The sequence below is a fragment of the Pelodiscus sinensis genome, chromosome 1 (genome assembly GCF_049634645.1).
Source record: "Pelodiscus sinensis isolate JC-2024 chromosome 1, ASM4963464v1, whole genome shotgun sequence".
Classification (NCBI taxonomy): Eukaryota; Metazoa; Chordata; order Testudines; family Trionychidae; genus Pelodiscus; species Pelodiscus sinensis.
Genome location: NC_134711.1, coordinates 296,364,300 through 296,380,529, shown reverse-complemented (window position 1 = coordinate 296,380,529; position 16,230 = coordinate 296,364,300). Strand labels below are relative to the sequence as shown.

At 39.9% G+C, this 16,230-nt stretch overlaps 1 protein-coding gene across 15 annotated transcripts in view; it reads left to right on the top strand.

The window, feature by feature from the left end:
• Positions 1-16,230, top strand: part of NBEA (neurobeachin) — a 748,692-nt gene that overhangs the window by 366,939 nt on the left and 365,523 nt on the right. For all 15 annotated transcript variants that reach the window (XM_075919184.1, XM_075919178.1, XM_075919179.1 and 12 more), the window contains 2 exons: positions 2,872-2,980; positions 7,893-8,059. In XM_075919184.1, coding sequence (XP_075775299.1) covers positions 2,872-2,980; positions 7,893-8,059 — 276 coding nt within the window. The remainder of the gene's footprint in view (positions 1-2,871; positions 2,981-7,892; positions 8,060-16,230) is intronic.

The window sequence follows — 16,230 nt, the reverse complement described above, 5'->3', positions numbered from 1 at the left end:
TGGCGATATTCCACGCTTAGCCTCATTTGCATATTACTCGTGCAAGAAGCCGTGAGTGTAGACATAGCCCAAGAGTTTCACAAAACTAAGACACAGCCACCTTCACATTAACTGAAGAATACTAATGTAGTAATAACCATTATAAATCTCAGTGCTTTTCATTCACTCACTCAGAGCTAGATTTTTAAGATATTTAGGAATCTGAAGATGCAAATAGGCACCTAATAAGATTTTTTAAGTGTTAAGGCACCTAAGTTCCATGGGTCAAACATACAAAACAGTTATTGTTTGCAATGAGAGAAAAATTAGGACAGTATTGGGCACTTTTTTTCAGAATAATAAGGGGAGAGAAGGCATAGTCAATTTGGAAAAAAGCTCTCAAGCTAGTTCTTTTTTCAATTATTATGTTATATAGTGCTACCAGTTCTTCCAGTTGTATCATGAGTTGCATGATATTTTTTCTTAAATCTCCAACTTATGGAAACCTCTCATGATGGGAAAATCTGTTTTCATTTAATCACAACTTTCATATTTTAAAAAAAAAAATGTGTAGCCTTCTTGGATGAAGAAAAAAACTTAAAAATATGATCGCAGATCACCCAAAAGGTTCACAAAAGCAAATTCTAAAAACTCAAAATAATTTCTGTTTATTAAGAATATGATTTTATGGCAGGAGTCTCATGATTTGGGGTAATTTGATTTTATGCAAGAGTGGTGTATCGTGTGTGTGTGTGTGTGTGTATATATATATATATATATATATATATATATATATATATAATGTGTGTGTGTATATATAGTAGCCCAGTGTCTGTAACGCTGATGTACACAGCCACGCCCCCTGGCTGTGTACATCAGCGCCCCGCCCCTCTTCCCGTCCCTCCGTGGCGGTTCGGCCAGCCCCTCGGCCCCCCGGACATCCTCCCCCACCAGCGCTGCTTTCCTCCCCCCTTCCACCGGCTCCCCCCATCCTTCCCTGCAGCCCCACAGCCCCTAATCCCCCCCCCCCCAGCTCTGCTTTCCAGCTCCACTCCCTTCCTCTCCCTGCATGGCGCACTGCGCTGCTCCCAGCTGAGCGGTGCTCCCGCCGGGCCCTGGTGGGGGAGCAAACAGCCCTTTGGGGTCCGTGCTCCCCAAACAGCCACTTGCTGCCCAGGGCCCAGCTGAGCACCGCTCCCACCGGGCCCTCCTGAGGGCCGCTCCCATCGGGCCCACCAAAGGGCCGCTTGCCACCGCTTGCTGCTCAGCTGGGAGCGGCTCAGCGGGCCACGGAGGGAGGGGAAGGGGCTGGGGCTCGCCGGAAGTGGGGTGGAAAGCAGAGCTGGGGGGGGGACTGGAGGCTGTGGGGCTGGAGGGGGCCAGTGGAAGGGGGAAGGGAAGCAACGCTGGTGGGTCGGGGTGTCCGGGGGGTCATGGGGCTGGCCGAACCGCCACGGAGGGAGGGGAAGGGGGGCGGGGCGCCACACAGGGAGGGGAAGGGGGCAGGGCTGGCCAGAAGGGGGGTGGCAAGCAGAGCTGGGAGGGGATTGGGGGCTGTAGGGGATTATGGGGGGGCCCAGAGGAAGGGGGGAGGGAAGCAACGCTGGCAGGAGGGATTCCGGGGGGCCATGGGGCTGGTCGGCAGGAAGAGGGGGTGGGAAGCAGAGCTGGAGGGGATCGGGGGCTGTGGGGCTGGACGGGAGGAGGGGGGCAGGAAGCAGACCTGGCAGCGGGGGCAGTGCAGCCACTGGCCTCAGCCAGACCCCAAAGGGCCACTTGCTGCCACTTGCTCCCCTACTGGGGCCCAGCTGAGCGCCACTCAGGTGGGCCCAGTGGCACAGGAGGGCGGGGCGGTGATGTACACAGCCGGGGGAGGGGCTGTGTACATCACCACCACCCCCCTTCCTTCTTCCACTGTCGCACTGAGTTCTGCACCCCTCAGCCGGGTTGCTGGGGGAGCCAGCAGCAGAAGGGGCTGTTTGGGCTCCCCCAGGATGGGAGGGGAAGGGAGGGCAGTGATGTACACGGCCCTGGCCCCAGCTGTGTACGTCTCTGTCCCACCCCTCTCCCTCGCAGCAGCCCGGCTGAGCAGGCAGCACTCAACCAAGCACCAAAGCGGGGGGGAAGGAGAAGGGGAAGGGGAGTGGGGAGAGATGGAGGGGAGAGAGAGGCAGGAGGAGGAGGAGGAGAAGAGAAAGAGTGAGAGAGAGGTAGGAGGAGGAGAAGAGAAAGAAAGAGACAGAGAGAGAGGCAGGAGGCGGAGGAGAGCTGAGAGAGAAGGGGGGTGGCAGTAGGAAAGAGAGAGAGAGAGAGAGAGAGAGAGAGCTCAGGAGAGAAGACCTGAAAATCCCATCTTATGATGGGCTAATTGGCTAGTTGTTAATAATAGTAAATTTAAATCATTCCAGTCATATCATCTGTATTTTTTGCATTTCTTTGATTTTTCCTTTATACATAAAAATAAAAAGACATTGATCTTTTATGCACTGAAAGCATTCAAATTTTAATTAGCTAGGTAAAATACCTGTAACAATTAAGCAATTATTCCAATAAACAATATATAAAGTTCCTATATTCATTGTGATTGCTGTCTCACTATAAGCAAATCCAAAATAACATTTCTGAAATCAATGTTTCCTTTACTTAAATAGCTGATATTAAACTCACTGCATAAGACCTCTTTCATTGTAGAATGCTTTTTCTGTGCTTTCACAAATATGTAAAATTACAATGAACTTTTTCTAAAATAGTTAAATTATTAACATGAACCAATTGAAAAATTATATTACATTTGGCTAATGTTCAGCTTCTCCCATTTTAAGGCCATTATTGAAATAATTCATTTGAAGGAATTTGAAGATAAATGTCAAGTGGTGTTTTATTTTGTTTTAGATTATTGTGTCATGCAATGAAAGACCACATAGTGCGTGTTGCAAATGAGGCAGAGTTTATTTTGAACCGCCAGAGAGCTGAAGATGTACACAAGCATGCCGAATTTGAGGTAAGCTCAAGACTTGATGAATTCCTGCTTTTTCTGTTTTCACTCAGCATCGCCTAGACTGTAACCTCATAAAGTAAAGATTTTTTTTCCAGGAGAGGGAGAAATGTACATTGTAGGCATTTGAAAGCCAGTTTTTTAAAAGCTTTAAATGTAAAACACAAGGAACTAGTTTATCTTCTCATCACTGTTGCCTGATCTTCAATTACTTATGAATTTTCAGTTACGGCCTTTAAGACTGCAGATCCTTTCTCCCAGAGTCAGGGCCACTGTTTAATTATTCTGTGGCTGGGAACCCTGATGTGCACAGTTGCAACATTCACCATATAGGTAGTCTTGTATATTTACAAATATAGTTTATTATTACATTTAGCACAGTCACAAAAAGCCCAGTTTCATAAGATAAGGAATGTACCTCTATGTTTCCATACTGTATACTCACACCATTCCTTCTAGAACAACCTGAAATGTTAGCCATCATCTTCTTTGTGACTTTTGCCTTTCACGTTGTCACCAGTGGCCATCATTCTGGCAACTCCCAAGGACTACATCATCTCCTCCTACCGCTTCGAGGCTGGGATGTCACTTATATGTTTTAGGCTAATGTTGTTATGTTTGCTACATATTCAGTAGGGGATATTTCCTTTTCTCCTTATTTGTATTCCCTCACCTTACTAACGGTGACGTTTCTCTTTCCTATAGATCAATACATCACTGATCTCAATTTATCATACACATCAGTTAATTACCATGGGCCTTTTATGGTTGTCTATCACATTTGTTCTTTCTGTCCTACCAGGTTATTCAGTCTGGTCTTAACCAGTTATTTTAAGTTTTACTAAGTAATGATGTATCTCCTAAGTTTTAGGGTATTCTTGGAAACCCCTAAGCCATTGAAGGTTGCTTTGTCTAAGTGAAAGGTTCCAAATATATGCATACTGACTTTGCTATGTGGGTGACAGGTCCCAGGCATGTACATGCTACTTTTGCCTTAGCTCAACATATAGATATGACCTGTAAGTCTGTTATGTTTTAAACCTAATATAACTTTATGATAATAAACATATAATCAAAACTATAAGGAAATCATACATCTATAAATCTATATGCAAGCAAGTAGGTTAGTCCTATAGGCTACATCCCATCCCTTAAATGTATGAAAATATTTACAGCTTGACGAGACCCCTCAATCAGAATGCCTACTAACTTGATATGGAAGATTTTTAATGTTAATGGAGAACATTTCTGATTTTTATTGCTAATAGCAACCCAAATAACATTTAATAGTGTAATTATTTTTCCTGCATTTCATCAACAGAATGTGAGTTTTGTATATAATCAATAGAACTATAGGCTAGCACACTGGAAGCGCTTTATGGAAAATAATAAATATTAGCATTCTGTAAATAGTATAGTATTTTCAATATCAATGGTTTCCAGTACTTTTGCATCTTATTTGATAGGTATATATACTAGAAGACATTACTTTATTTTATTACTTGCTAAGCTAATAAGAATCATTAACTACCAAATAAAGGATAGTATTTGAAATTTCTATTGTCTTTAAATTTGGGAAGTGAAAAGCAGGAGCTGGATCCTGTAACCCTTACTATTCTGGATAATCTTTGCTAACAGAAGTAGTATGTAGTTAAACATTTATTTCTTCAAGAAGATTATAGCATATAACTCCACCTATTGTGTTTGAAAATAATTTGTAGCAAAATGCAAATACTAAAGGCTATTTTAAGAACATATTTAAATTACTGTTTAACGTAAACTTTTTTCTCCTTTTTGATTACTTGGAATTTCCCATGGTCCTGTTAGATCTTTTGACATATTTGAGAACTTAAGCTTATATATAGTATTTCAATATAAATATTTTATTATTCCTATTTTTGTCTAAGTGTATATGTTTTGTACCTATATGTGTGCATATAAAATAATATGCAAAACATGTTTTAGTGTTTGGGTGGTATGGCATTAGAATTAGATAGGTAGGTTTGGTGGCCTTGAAGATAACAAATAGCTATATGAACATATTAATCAGTCAGAGAATGCCAACAAGTACCTTGTGGCAAGACACAGAAAGAAGTAATCTAGGTTTTGATGAGGTTTTTATCTCATCGAAGCAGCTCTCTAAAACCTACACTTTGATGTACTAGTTCTTGTGCTCCTTGACCTAGCGGAAAAATATAAGACACAGAGATATCTTGTTGTCATTTTGAATACATATAACCTTTACTTCATTTTGTCAGGCCAGACAGCAGACACTTGTCAGATGGGATTGCAACAACTTTATTACCAAACATATACTGGATATTTTGAGCTTGGATAAAATCACATTTACAATTAAGTGTATGTCAGAGTGAAGTTTCATATTGCCTCAAAAATAAATAACATTTGATATTTATCAGGGCATCATACAGTAACCTAAGATGACAATAGAAGATTAAGTTATCTGCTCTTTGAAGAATATGTTGAGGTATAAGATCTGTCAGAACTCTAGACAAAATGAGACAATTCAATTAACTTGCAGCTTCTGTTAGCAAATAAGATTTAGAATATTAACTAAATTCCCTAAAGGAAAAGCCTTAAATCAATCTTATTTTGTTGTAAGAAAACCAAGATATTTCTATTTTTTATTATATTTACTGTCTTGTGAAAAAACTCAAAAATATGTTTGAAATGGAGAAGATAAAATCTGTAAGTAATTATAATTTAAAAAAATCAAATGTAATTATGTATCACATATAAGTTTTAAGTACACCTAAAACAAGATGATGCTTGGAGATGGAAACAGAGTTTTTGCATATTGATATTATAATAAAATTACCTAGCCATCAAACCATTATAGGCATGCACCCTGGTTAAAAGATGTGTGAAAGGGGTTTTTTTGTTTGTTTTTTACCATCTACTGCATTTAAATTATAAAACAGTTTTATTTGATTAAACAATATTTTAATGCATTTATATTGTAGATATTTTGATTATTTTGAATGGGTTAATCATTGTTCGATACAAGAAAAATGAATGTGTATGTTACTGGTCAAGTAATCTCCCTTTACATTTCAAACTTCAGTTGTATCATTACTAATGCAAGAATTTGACTAAAGTTATATAGTTACATGATATGGGCATGCAGATGTGAATGAAAAGGTGTGAAAAGTTAACACTAGTGAATTTTGTCTTATGGTTATGGCTCTTAATGAGAGAGTCCAGTTTTTCCAGAATGATTGCTTAACAGATAACATTCATTTTAGCCTCTGTAATTGTTCAGGAAGAAAAATGAAAATTTAATTTTACTGTCCAATGAGCTGGTGAAATATTAACCTCATTTCTCAGGCAGATCATTGTACTAATTGGTGCTTCCCTGTACATGAAGATAAATTGAAAAAATGAATTAGGAATTACATTATTTTTAAGGGGCTGTCTCAAATAGATGCATTTCAGTGGTAGTTTTCAGTGCTTGAGATGGAATATATAGTTAGAATCTTACAACAAGTACTGCCATTGTAAAAAATAAAAACATTAAGAGTGTGCACACCTAATGTCATGAAATGCAAGAAGAAGTCTTTAGTACAGTATTAGCTTAATTGCAACAGCTGATATAAGAAATATTATATACAAGTTGAACCTCTCTCTGGTTTAGCACCGGTCAGGTTTCAGGGGTTCCAAATTAGAATTTGCTAGGACCATATGAGTGAATATTATCTGGCAGCATTAACAACACTTCTACTGCTTACTGGGCTCATAGAAGACATTTAGAGGTAAATTATTGCTAAACAACAGCACAGAACACTGAGAACCAGGACTGGTGACTATAAACAAACTTTATGGGACCATGAGAAACTTGACCACACTCCTGATAAGTGGACATCCAGCTAACTAAAATCACGCCAGACCACAGTTCTTGGCCATTCCAGAGAATGCTGGATTAGAGAGGTTCACTCTAATTTTGGTATCTTGTTTAGATAATACTAAATCTTGATTGAATTTGTTCTGAAATAGGAAACGATAAATTATTAGGCAGTGCATAAATTAAAAACACCTAACTCAAAATGAAACATTTTATTTGGAAATGATAATTGGGCACACTCAGACATTAATTAACCAACACAATTTATTCAAAATTATTTGAGATTAATGTGTCTAAGATATGTCTCTAAGAAAACCGCTATTGTTTTTGTATAGATATAGATGTAGACCAGAGATGGGCAAACTTTTTGCTGAAATTCCTTGAGAGATGGATTTTGAGAACAACGTGATCAAATAATTATTTCTAGCTTTGATTTCAATTTCATACAAGTAACATGGAGATTAAGGGTAAAGAATTCAGGTGATAAAGAATAAATATATTTCATTTCAGTGGAGATCACATTAAGATCCAGAATTATAAAGGTGCTGAATTTTTGAACTATCAGGATATTATTTTGTAGATCTCACTGAGACTTAAAAGTCAAGCTAAGTCTGACTGGTATAAGAAATTACAGGGTATAATATATTGTATAAGATATTAATTGGCAAACAATTTATAATAATCTAAAAGAGGTCATATTTTATGTTATAAAAACAAAGAGGAAGAGATAAGTGTATTTTCATGATAATTCTGCATTTTCTCACTTTTGATGGCTTACTTTCTAAACATTAACATAGAATTAATGTTTCTTTTTTTTTTTCCTGGAGTATGTAAGGGAGATTTCAACACAATCAGTGAAAATTAGTATAAAATTGCACAATGTGTTTTTGTTTAGACTTCGTATTTCTGTGACTGGCAAGTTGTTTTTTTATTTACTTCTAAATGCTGAATTTAGTGAGAAAGATATATGTATAAAGGAGCATTTAGAGAAATGAAAACACTCCTAAGCAAATTGTTGGCACTTCCTACTACTACTATTTTTTTATTTTTATTTTTTAGTCACAATGTGCTCAATATGCTGCTGATAGAAGAGAGGAGGAAAAGATGTGTGACCACCTTATCAGTGCTGCTAAACATAGAGATCATGTTACAGCCAATCAGCTGAAACAAAAGATACTCAATATCCTAACAAACAAGCATGGTGCTTGGGGAGCAGTCTCTCACAGGTAAGCTATAATTAAATGCATACTTATAAACATTTGTTTGAAAATTTAAAATGAAGCAGGCATTTCTGTACATTTGAAAGTTGAATGTGCTAATGGTGAGACTCATTTGAAGAGAACATTTGTCTTCTTTATATCTGGGGTTTCCCCCCTTTCTAGTACATGATTTGTGGATGCAGTAGCCCATTAACACTGTATTTTTATTAAAATTTGTTTCAAATAATTTGTGGGTACTTATGGTTGTTTGTCATGTACAACTATTATATGTATTTCTGTAGGACCTAGAGGCCCAAAACAAGGTCAGGGCCCTTTTAGGCTAGATGTTGTACAAACAGTTAGTGAGAGTCCCAGTACCAAAGAGACTACAGTGATGAAGGATGAAAGGGAAGGCACCGAGAGGCAATTACTTTTTTAAGTTTGCACCGAAGGTGAGTGGTAGAACGAGGAATAGACACCAGCTCACCTGACTCCTAGTGTCCAGTGCCTTATCCACTAGACTATATAAATAACATATAAATTAATAACCTATATAAAACATCAATATATACTTTGGTAAAATAAACTGGTAAACATTTATTTTCAAGTAGGTAATGGAGGAATCAACCGAACCAGTGCAAGTAAGAAATATAAAAACAGATCTTATATTTCTATTTAGACTTAATATGTCTGTGAATTAGGTGCTTCCCATTTACCTAAAAATGCAGATTTTAGTTAGAACAACATACAGCACTTTATTTTTTCTTAAGTTAGGAATAATTTTTGGCTTCTCTACCTTGAGTTTTTCTTTAAAATCCCTGTTTCACAGATGAACTCAGATTTATTTACTTTCGAAGGTGGCAGAATTTCAAATGTGATATAAAGAATAGAAATTCCATCTTCAAGGTTAATATCACAGAGATGTTTTGGTGGCAATTATAAAACGGCATTTAAAAGTTACAGATGTGATTGGACTAAAACTATTCTTAGACTTTCGGTAATCTTTTGACAAGATCCCTCATCAAAGGCTTTTAAACAAAGTAAGATGTAAGAAGAAAAGTCTTCTCATGGCTCAATAACTGGTTAAAAGGCAGGAAGCCAATAGTAGGAATAAATGGTCAGTTTTCATAGTAGAGTGTGATAAATAGCAGTGTCCCCCAACTATCTGTATTGGGACCAGTGCTGTTCAAAATATCCATAAATAATCTGGGAAAAGGAGTAAACACAGAGGTGGCAAAGGTTGCAGATAATACAAAGTGACTCAAGAAAACTAAGTCCAAAGCTGACTGCCAAGAATTACAAAAAGATTTCACAGAACAGTGTGGCTAGGCAACAAAATGATGGATTAAATTCACTGTTCACAAATGCAAAGTAAATCACATGAGGAAAAATGATGCCACTTATACATACAAGATGATGGGTGTTTAAATAGCTGATACCACTCAAGAAAGAGATCTTGAAGTCATCAAGGATAGTTCTCTGAGAATATCTGCTGAATACACAGTGGTGGAACTTACCCCCCCTCCCAAAAAACCCAAACAAACTGTATGTTAGGAACCACTAGAATATGATAACTTTGTTTTTTTAAAACTATCATAATGTTACTATATGAATTCATCATACGTTCACACCTTGTAGTTCTGGGTGCCCCATATAAAAAATGTATATTTAGAATTGGAAACGATACCACGAAAGGCAACAAAAATTATCAGAGGTATGGAACAACTTCGTTTTACAGTGAGATTATTAAAACAACTGCTACTGTTCATCTTGGGGAAAAAATAACTAAGGGGATATGATGGAAGTTGATAAAATCATGAATAGTATGAAGAAAGTAAGTAGAAAAGTGTTATTTACCCCCTCATAAAACAGAAGAACCAGGATTCACACAATGTGATTACTAAGCAGCAGGTTTTAAACAAACAGCAGCAAGTACTTCTTCATACAATATATAGACTACCTGGGATGTTGTGAAGGTGAAAAGTATGATTTGGTTTGAAAAAGAATTAGATACGTTCATGGAGGACAGATCATGAATGGCTGCTGTCTAAGATGGTTGGAGACACAGCACTATGCTGTGAGTCTCTAAACCTCAGATTTCTAGCAGCTTGGACTGGACTTGCCTTGTTCTGTTCATTTCCTCTGTAGTTTCTGGCACTGGCCACTGTAGCCAGAGAGTGGCTGGATGGATCACTGGTCTGATGCAGCATGGCCATTCTTATGTAATATCCCAGGCTGAATCTAAGTCTGTGAGAAATATTTACCTAGAACCATAAATCCTTTCGAAATGTAGTGGGTAGCAATTCCGTTGTGTTGTGAGAACACCAGCTTGAGCTGATATGGTTACAAACCTGAACTGATGATGATTTTGCAGCTGTAGGCCAACATCTCCACAAGCCAAGGCTCAGCTAATTTCTGGGGAGTGATTGGAGATCTGTGATTTCCTCCTGGGCACAATCTGGGGAGGAAGGTGTTAAGTGGCTGCTCCCCTAATCTGTAGCTTTAGGCTTACCAGGTAAGGGCCACTGCCCCTTCCTCAAATCCAGAATAGCCACTGGGGAACCAAAAGGGTTTTGATGTTTCCCAGAGTGACAGGAGATAAGGGGAAATGTTCCAGTTTTAGTACAGTGACTACAGGGGCATATAACTCTACATAGGCCTTTCATAGTAGCAAGGGAATCCACAAATATATACCGTAGAGGCCAGAGGCTAACTGACATGCCAAGTAATTCATAACACACATTTGTTAGGGACTCCTCAGGTACCATAATATGCTGTATGGGATATCTAGACTTCTGTGGTCAGTGTAGCATTTCTAGCTTAGTTTTTCCCAGTTCCCAATGAACAATGAAAAACTTATTTCCTGAAGATTTTCTGGATTTGAAAGTGGTTCTGGCACAGTTTGGGCAGTAGCCAATTGGGCCAAGAAGGAGAATGTGAAACTAACCAGACCACGGTTCCCCATGACAAAATTTATGTAAGATCCAAGAGGTTTAGCATCTAGATTGATAAAGTACCTTTAGGGAATAATTATGATTCCTAGAAGCTTGGATTCTCTAGAACCAAATTAACTTCGTGTTTAGTATGTATAATACATGTCCAAAGACCATTTTAAAAGTCTTCAGCAAAATGTTTTTGGTATAAAAAGCAAGATCAGGTTTCATGGAGTGTGTTAAGGTGTAGAATAGATACACGGTTTTCTGTGTTTGGAATACAATATAATAAATTCTTCTGACTTTTCATCTTCCCAATTTTTTTTTACCCTTGCATATGCTGCTTTGGAGAAAGCAGCCACCAGTAATTGATATGCTTACTCTTCGCATACCACATAGTTAGCAGTCAGATATTTCATAATGGAATGCAGAGCTAAGTTAAATATTGGAAGCACCATGAGGATCAAAATAAAATGTGAACAGTGTTATTATAAAGTAAATGATTACTGTTTAGGATTCAGAAAGGGCAGATTAAGCTGTCCCTAACTTATTCTTTGGAAATCTCGACGTACTGCTTTTGAAGTTTGATGGTTCAAGATTGAATGAACTTTTACAATATTTACAAAGTGTGAAGTTTGAATATATTAACATAATCTTTCTTTGAGAGGTCTGAAAAACAAGAATATATACAGATAAAATCAGTAATATGCCACATGAAATATTTCATTTATGCTAATTGCACTCTACAAAGAGTAGACAATTAAAAGTAACCATAAAATCAGACTTGAATTGCCATTCAGATTACCTTTTGCATAGCCTCTTACTGTAGGCAATGTACATTAGTAAGCATTTGTTTGATTACTCTGCTAGAGTGAATAAATTCCCACAAGCATGAGTGAGGATTAGGAAACCTAGCATATTGCATGTGTACTAACCAATACATAAACTTTGAAGTGATTTGAGAGCTATTTTATTCTGCAGTATCTCTCTGCTTTACATATAGGAAATAAATAATATATTTTTGGAAATCATACATAGACTTGTAGGACTGGAAGGGACCTTGAGAGGTCATCTAGTCCAGTCCCCTGCACTCATGGCAAAACTAAGCATTATCTAGACCAGGCTCGGGCAAAATACGGCCCGCCAAGCCACCAGATCAGGCCCATGGAAGCAGTGGGGGGCCCTAGGGGGGAGTTTTAGGAGCCACCCCACCCCCAGCGCATTCCCATTGGCCAGTTTTTGGCAGAAACCGTCCAATGGGAGCTGCTTGTTGAACTAATAGGCAGCTAAGAAGAATCACACTCCCTCTCCTGGACTCAGTTATTCATGATGCACATGGCCCGACAGGCAGGCTCAGAAACCTCTGCAGGCAGGCAGGCTAGTTTGGCAGCTGGCAAGTAAGTCTCTTGGCCTCAGCCTGCTTCTGGCACCCCAGCCCTTTCCTGTCCCAACCCTCTGCTCCCCCCCCCCACTCAATATACCTAAACCATCTGTCCCCCTCTTACACCCAATACCCCCTCCCAGATCTGGCACTCCATTCTCCTGCCCCAGATCACAATCCCTCCTACCCTAGGTCACGCCCCAAACCCCTGCACTCCACTCCCCTGCTCTAGGTCACAACTACCTGCTTCATCCCAACTTTCTCCCAGACTTCAGTCTCCCTCCTATACCCTACCCTAATCCCTTGCCCTAAGCTCCCTTCTGCACCCAACCTCCATCACAGACCACACACCTCCTCCATTAATATCATGGAAGAGTGCGGCCCTTGACCACTTTCCAAAATCTTGGTATGGCCCCCCATTAAAAATTATTGCCCATCCTTGGACTAGACCATCCCTGATAGATGTCTGCCTAACCTGCTCTTAAAAATCTCCAATAATGGAGATTCCACAGCTTCCATAGGAAATTTCTTACAGGAGATAAACACTCTGATAGTTAGGAAGTTTTTCCTAATGTGTAGCCTAAAGTTCCCTTGCTGCAATTTAAGCCCATTGCTTCTTGTACAGTTTGGACCTTGCTGTACTGGCACCCTTGGGACCCGACTGGTCCCGAGCGAGGGGATTTGCCAGACCAGGGAAGGTCCCACCACCTGTGGCCTGGGCTAGGTCTCCAGCCTGCCCCCACTCCTGCCTGAGCCCCTGGAGCTCTCTAGAGGCCGCCAGTTCCCCTATTCCTGGGGTTGGAGAACCACAGTCGAAGCTGCTCAACAGGGGCAGAGCTCGGCATTCACCTGGCTCTGCAGCGGTGAACGGAGCTCTGTGGCTTCAGCCGGGGAGTAGGGATGGAGTCAGAGCTCCCTGGCCACTGGAGCCAGAACGGGGCCGAAGCTCTGTGGCTGGGGCCAGAGCTCCCTTGCTGCTTCTGGAAATGGAGTTTGCCTGCAGCCAGAGCTCCAGGGCTGCTTCCAGGCTAGAGGTGCCAGAACTCCCTACCATGCCACACTCTCTCTCTCTCACACACAAAATGAATTGACCTTTTACTATCAGTGGTAAATAGGCCAATGGTGGGAAGATAGGAGTTGCTATAGAGAACTTTTTTCTGGGTGTCTGGCTCGTGAGTCTTGCCCGCATGCTCAGGGTTCAGCTGATCACCATATTTGGGGTCGGGAAGGAATTTTCCTCCAGGGTAGATTGGCAGAGGCCCTGGAGGTTTTTTGCCTTCCTCTGTAGCATGGGGCACGGGTCACTAGCGGGAGGATTCTCTGCATCTTGGGGTCTTTGAACCATCGTTTCAAGGACTTCAATATCTGAGATATAGGTGAGAGGATTATTTTAGCAGTGGGTGGGTGAGATTCTGTGGCCTGCATTGTGCAGGGGTTCAGACTAGATCAAAATGGTCCCTTCTGACCTTAAAGTCTATGAGTCTATGAATATGGATATCTCAGGACTAGTCTTCAGATTGCATATTTTTCAAGATAATTAACTTTGCAACAACAATCTTAATTTATATGCCGTCACGTTGTATACTGACTGCTTCTTCCACACAAATTGTATACCACCTGCCTCTTAAGCACGAGCCATCATCACTATAAGTCCAAGATACATTCCAAAAAACTTGGACTTAGAGTGAAACAACTTAAAGTAGGGAATTTTTCCTGTGACTGACTTCCATTTGCACTTTTTTGGGGGGGTGTGAATTAAGAATGGAGAATGGGAGGACTTGTAATACATCAGTTCCAACAAGCATCAATGACTTTAGTGTGGAACGGATGTATATCAGGGTGACTTATATCGGGGATGTCCTGTAACAGACAATGCAGTTAGTAGGTGTTAATTTATCTGAAAAAGGAATGTTCTATTCTGCAATATTTGCCCAAAGACCATTCATCTTTTTGACTGAAGTTATTCAAAACCATGAATATTCTTTCACTACTTTGATAGGGGTAGGAAGCTAGTTGTAGTGGAAGAGCATTGTTGTCAGTGTTATAGGGTTCAGCTGTAGGCCTAAAGATGTTTGAAAGAAACTGTCTTTATCCAGTGACAGTTTCCCAGTTATCTCTAAATTCAAGGCCTCAGCAGCAACCCTTCCCAAGACTTAGTCTCAGAAGCTAACCAGTTTAATTACACAGCTTCCAACACCACATCATCCTTTCCAGCCTAAAACTTAGTAACAACAACACTTACCAATCAAATTAATATAAAACATCATTCCAAGTATTTATAAACAACTTACTAACAATGTTAAATTATTCTCATAGATGCCTCATACTGTGACTTGGACTTATGGTTTCCACTGAAATATCAGTACTGCTGTTGTCAGGAAGTGGTGAATCTATTTTTTCTGGCAGTGTTGTGTCCTGGGTCTCAGTTGTCTTAACCTCTTGATGTTGCCCAAAACTTTTGCAAGCAGAATAGCAAACTCAGCATCCCTTGCTGCCTTCACTTTCTCAAACTTCCAAAAGGATAATTTCTTTCTGCATGATAGATCTTCATTAGGGGTGACAGCCTCATAAGACTGAGGCAAATTCATGTGACACCACTATTTGCAACCACTGATTTCCATCCAGGATGTATACTGTATCATGTTTATGAACTGAGAGCAGATCATGGGACCTCAATGCTTTTTTATTTTAGCTGTATCTGTTTCTTCATACTTTTGCTAATCCCTGCTTCTGCTAGCATCAGCATCTACCATTACAGTCATTCTAATTCTTTAGTTTTCCGATAAAAATGTCTTCAGGTGACAAACCATGCTGCATTGTAATTGAACTGTACTATATACAGGTCAGAGTCTGTCTCTTCAATCGTTTCCAGTACTTATTATTTTAACCCCATTTTCTACCAACCCATTGGTTGGGACTAGCAGTCACAAGTATAAACCCAAACATCACTACAAACTGTTTCAACTCATACCTGTCAGACTGCAGCCTATTGTCAGACATCAATATGTCAGGTATATCATGTCTGGCAAAAATATATCTGCCGCTTTTAGTTGGTTGTATTATCTCTTAGTAAGGCAGCCTCAGAGAAGTTAGTTCATAGGATTGGGATTTTGGGTTGGTTTGTTATATTTTGTATGCCACCAATATGGGGGGTTTCTCCATGTTGTTCATTTAAGGCCAGTATCAAACGTATCCAGTCCTTCAGTTTTCAACCCCTAAATAACGTACATGTTTCTGTTGCACAGCTTCTCTTCTCTTTCCTTGTTACTCCTGGACTAAAGCCCCTTCACCCCCCATGGAATTTAGAGCTGATCCAGTGTTGTTGCTAGAGGCACCACACTAAGCTCTGACCTTCAGCCAAGGTCATCAGATATTCTGCCTCCTGCACCAGAACAAACTGGCAGTTTGGTTTCTCTCAACCATTTTATTTTTAAAACCTTTATTTTTATTGTTTTATATAGTTGTGTCATGTAATCGTCCACCTCCTCCACCCCTTATCCCTAGATTGGGTAAATATCTGTGTGATGGTTTAAACTGCCTGGATCTTCTACTGCAGTGCCTCTGCCAGACAACACTGCTCCCCTCAAGCTCTCCTGGAAACACCTGACATAAATCAGTGATGATCCTTATGTGAAGTAACATTTATAGCCTCTCTAGAGGGTGTATTATGCCAAGTGTTTTCTAGCCAGCCAGCCCTCAAGACTCAGTCAGGCTGGCATGTTGGGTCTTCTCCTACCCTGAGGAGCTGAGACTCCAACACCAGAACACCCAGTCATGAGCTTTTGAGGAGAGTCTGAGGATGAAGCTATTCAGCCAGCTCAGATGGCATGCCCTACAACGAATGTGCACTGAAGGAGGAAAAACCCTGAAAGAATTCAGTCTCC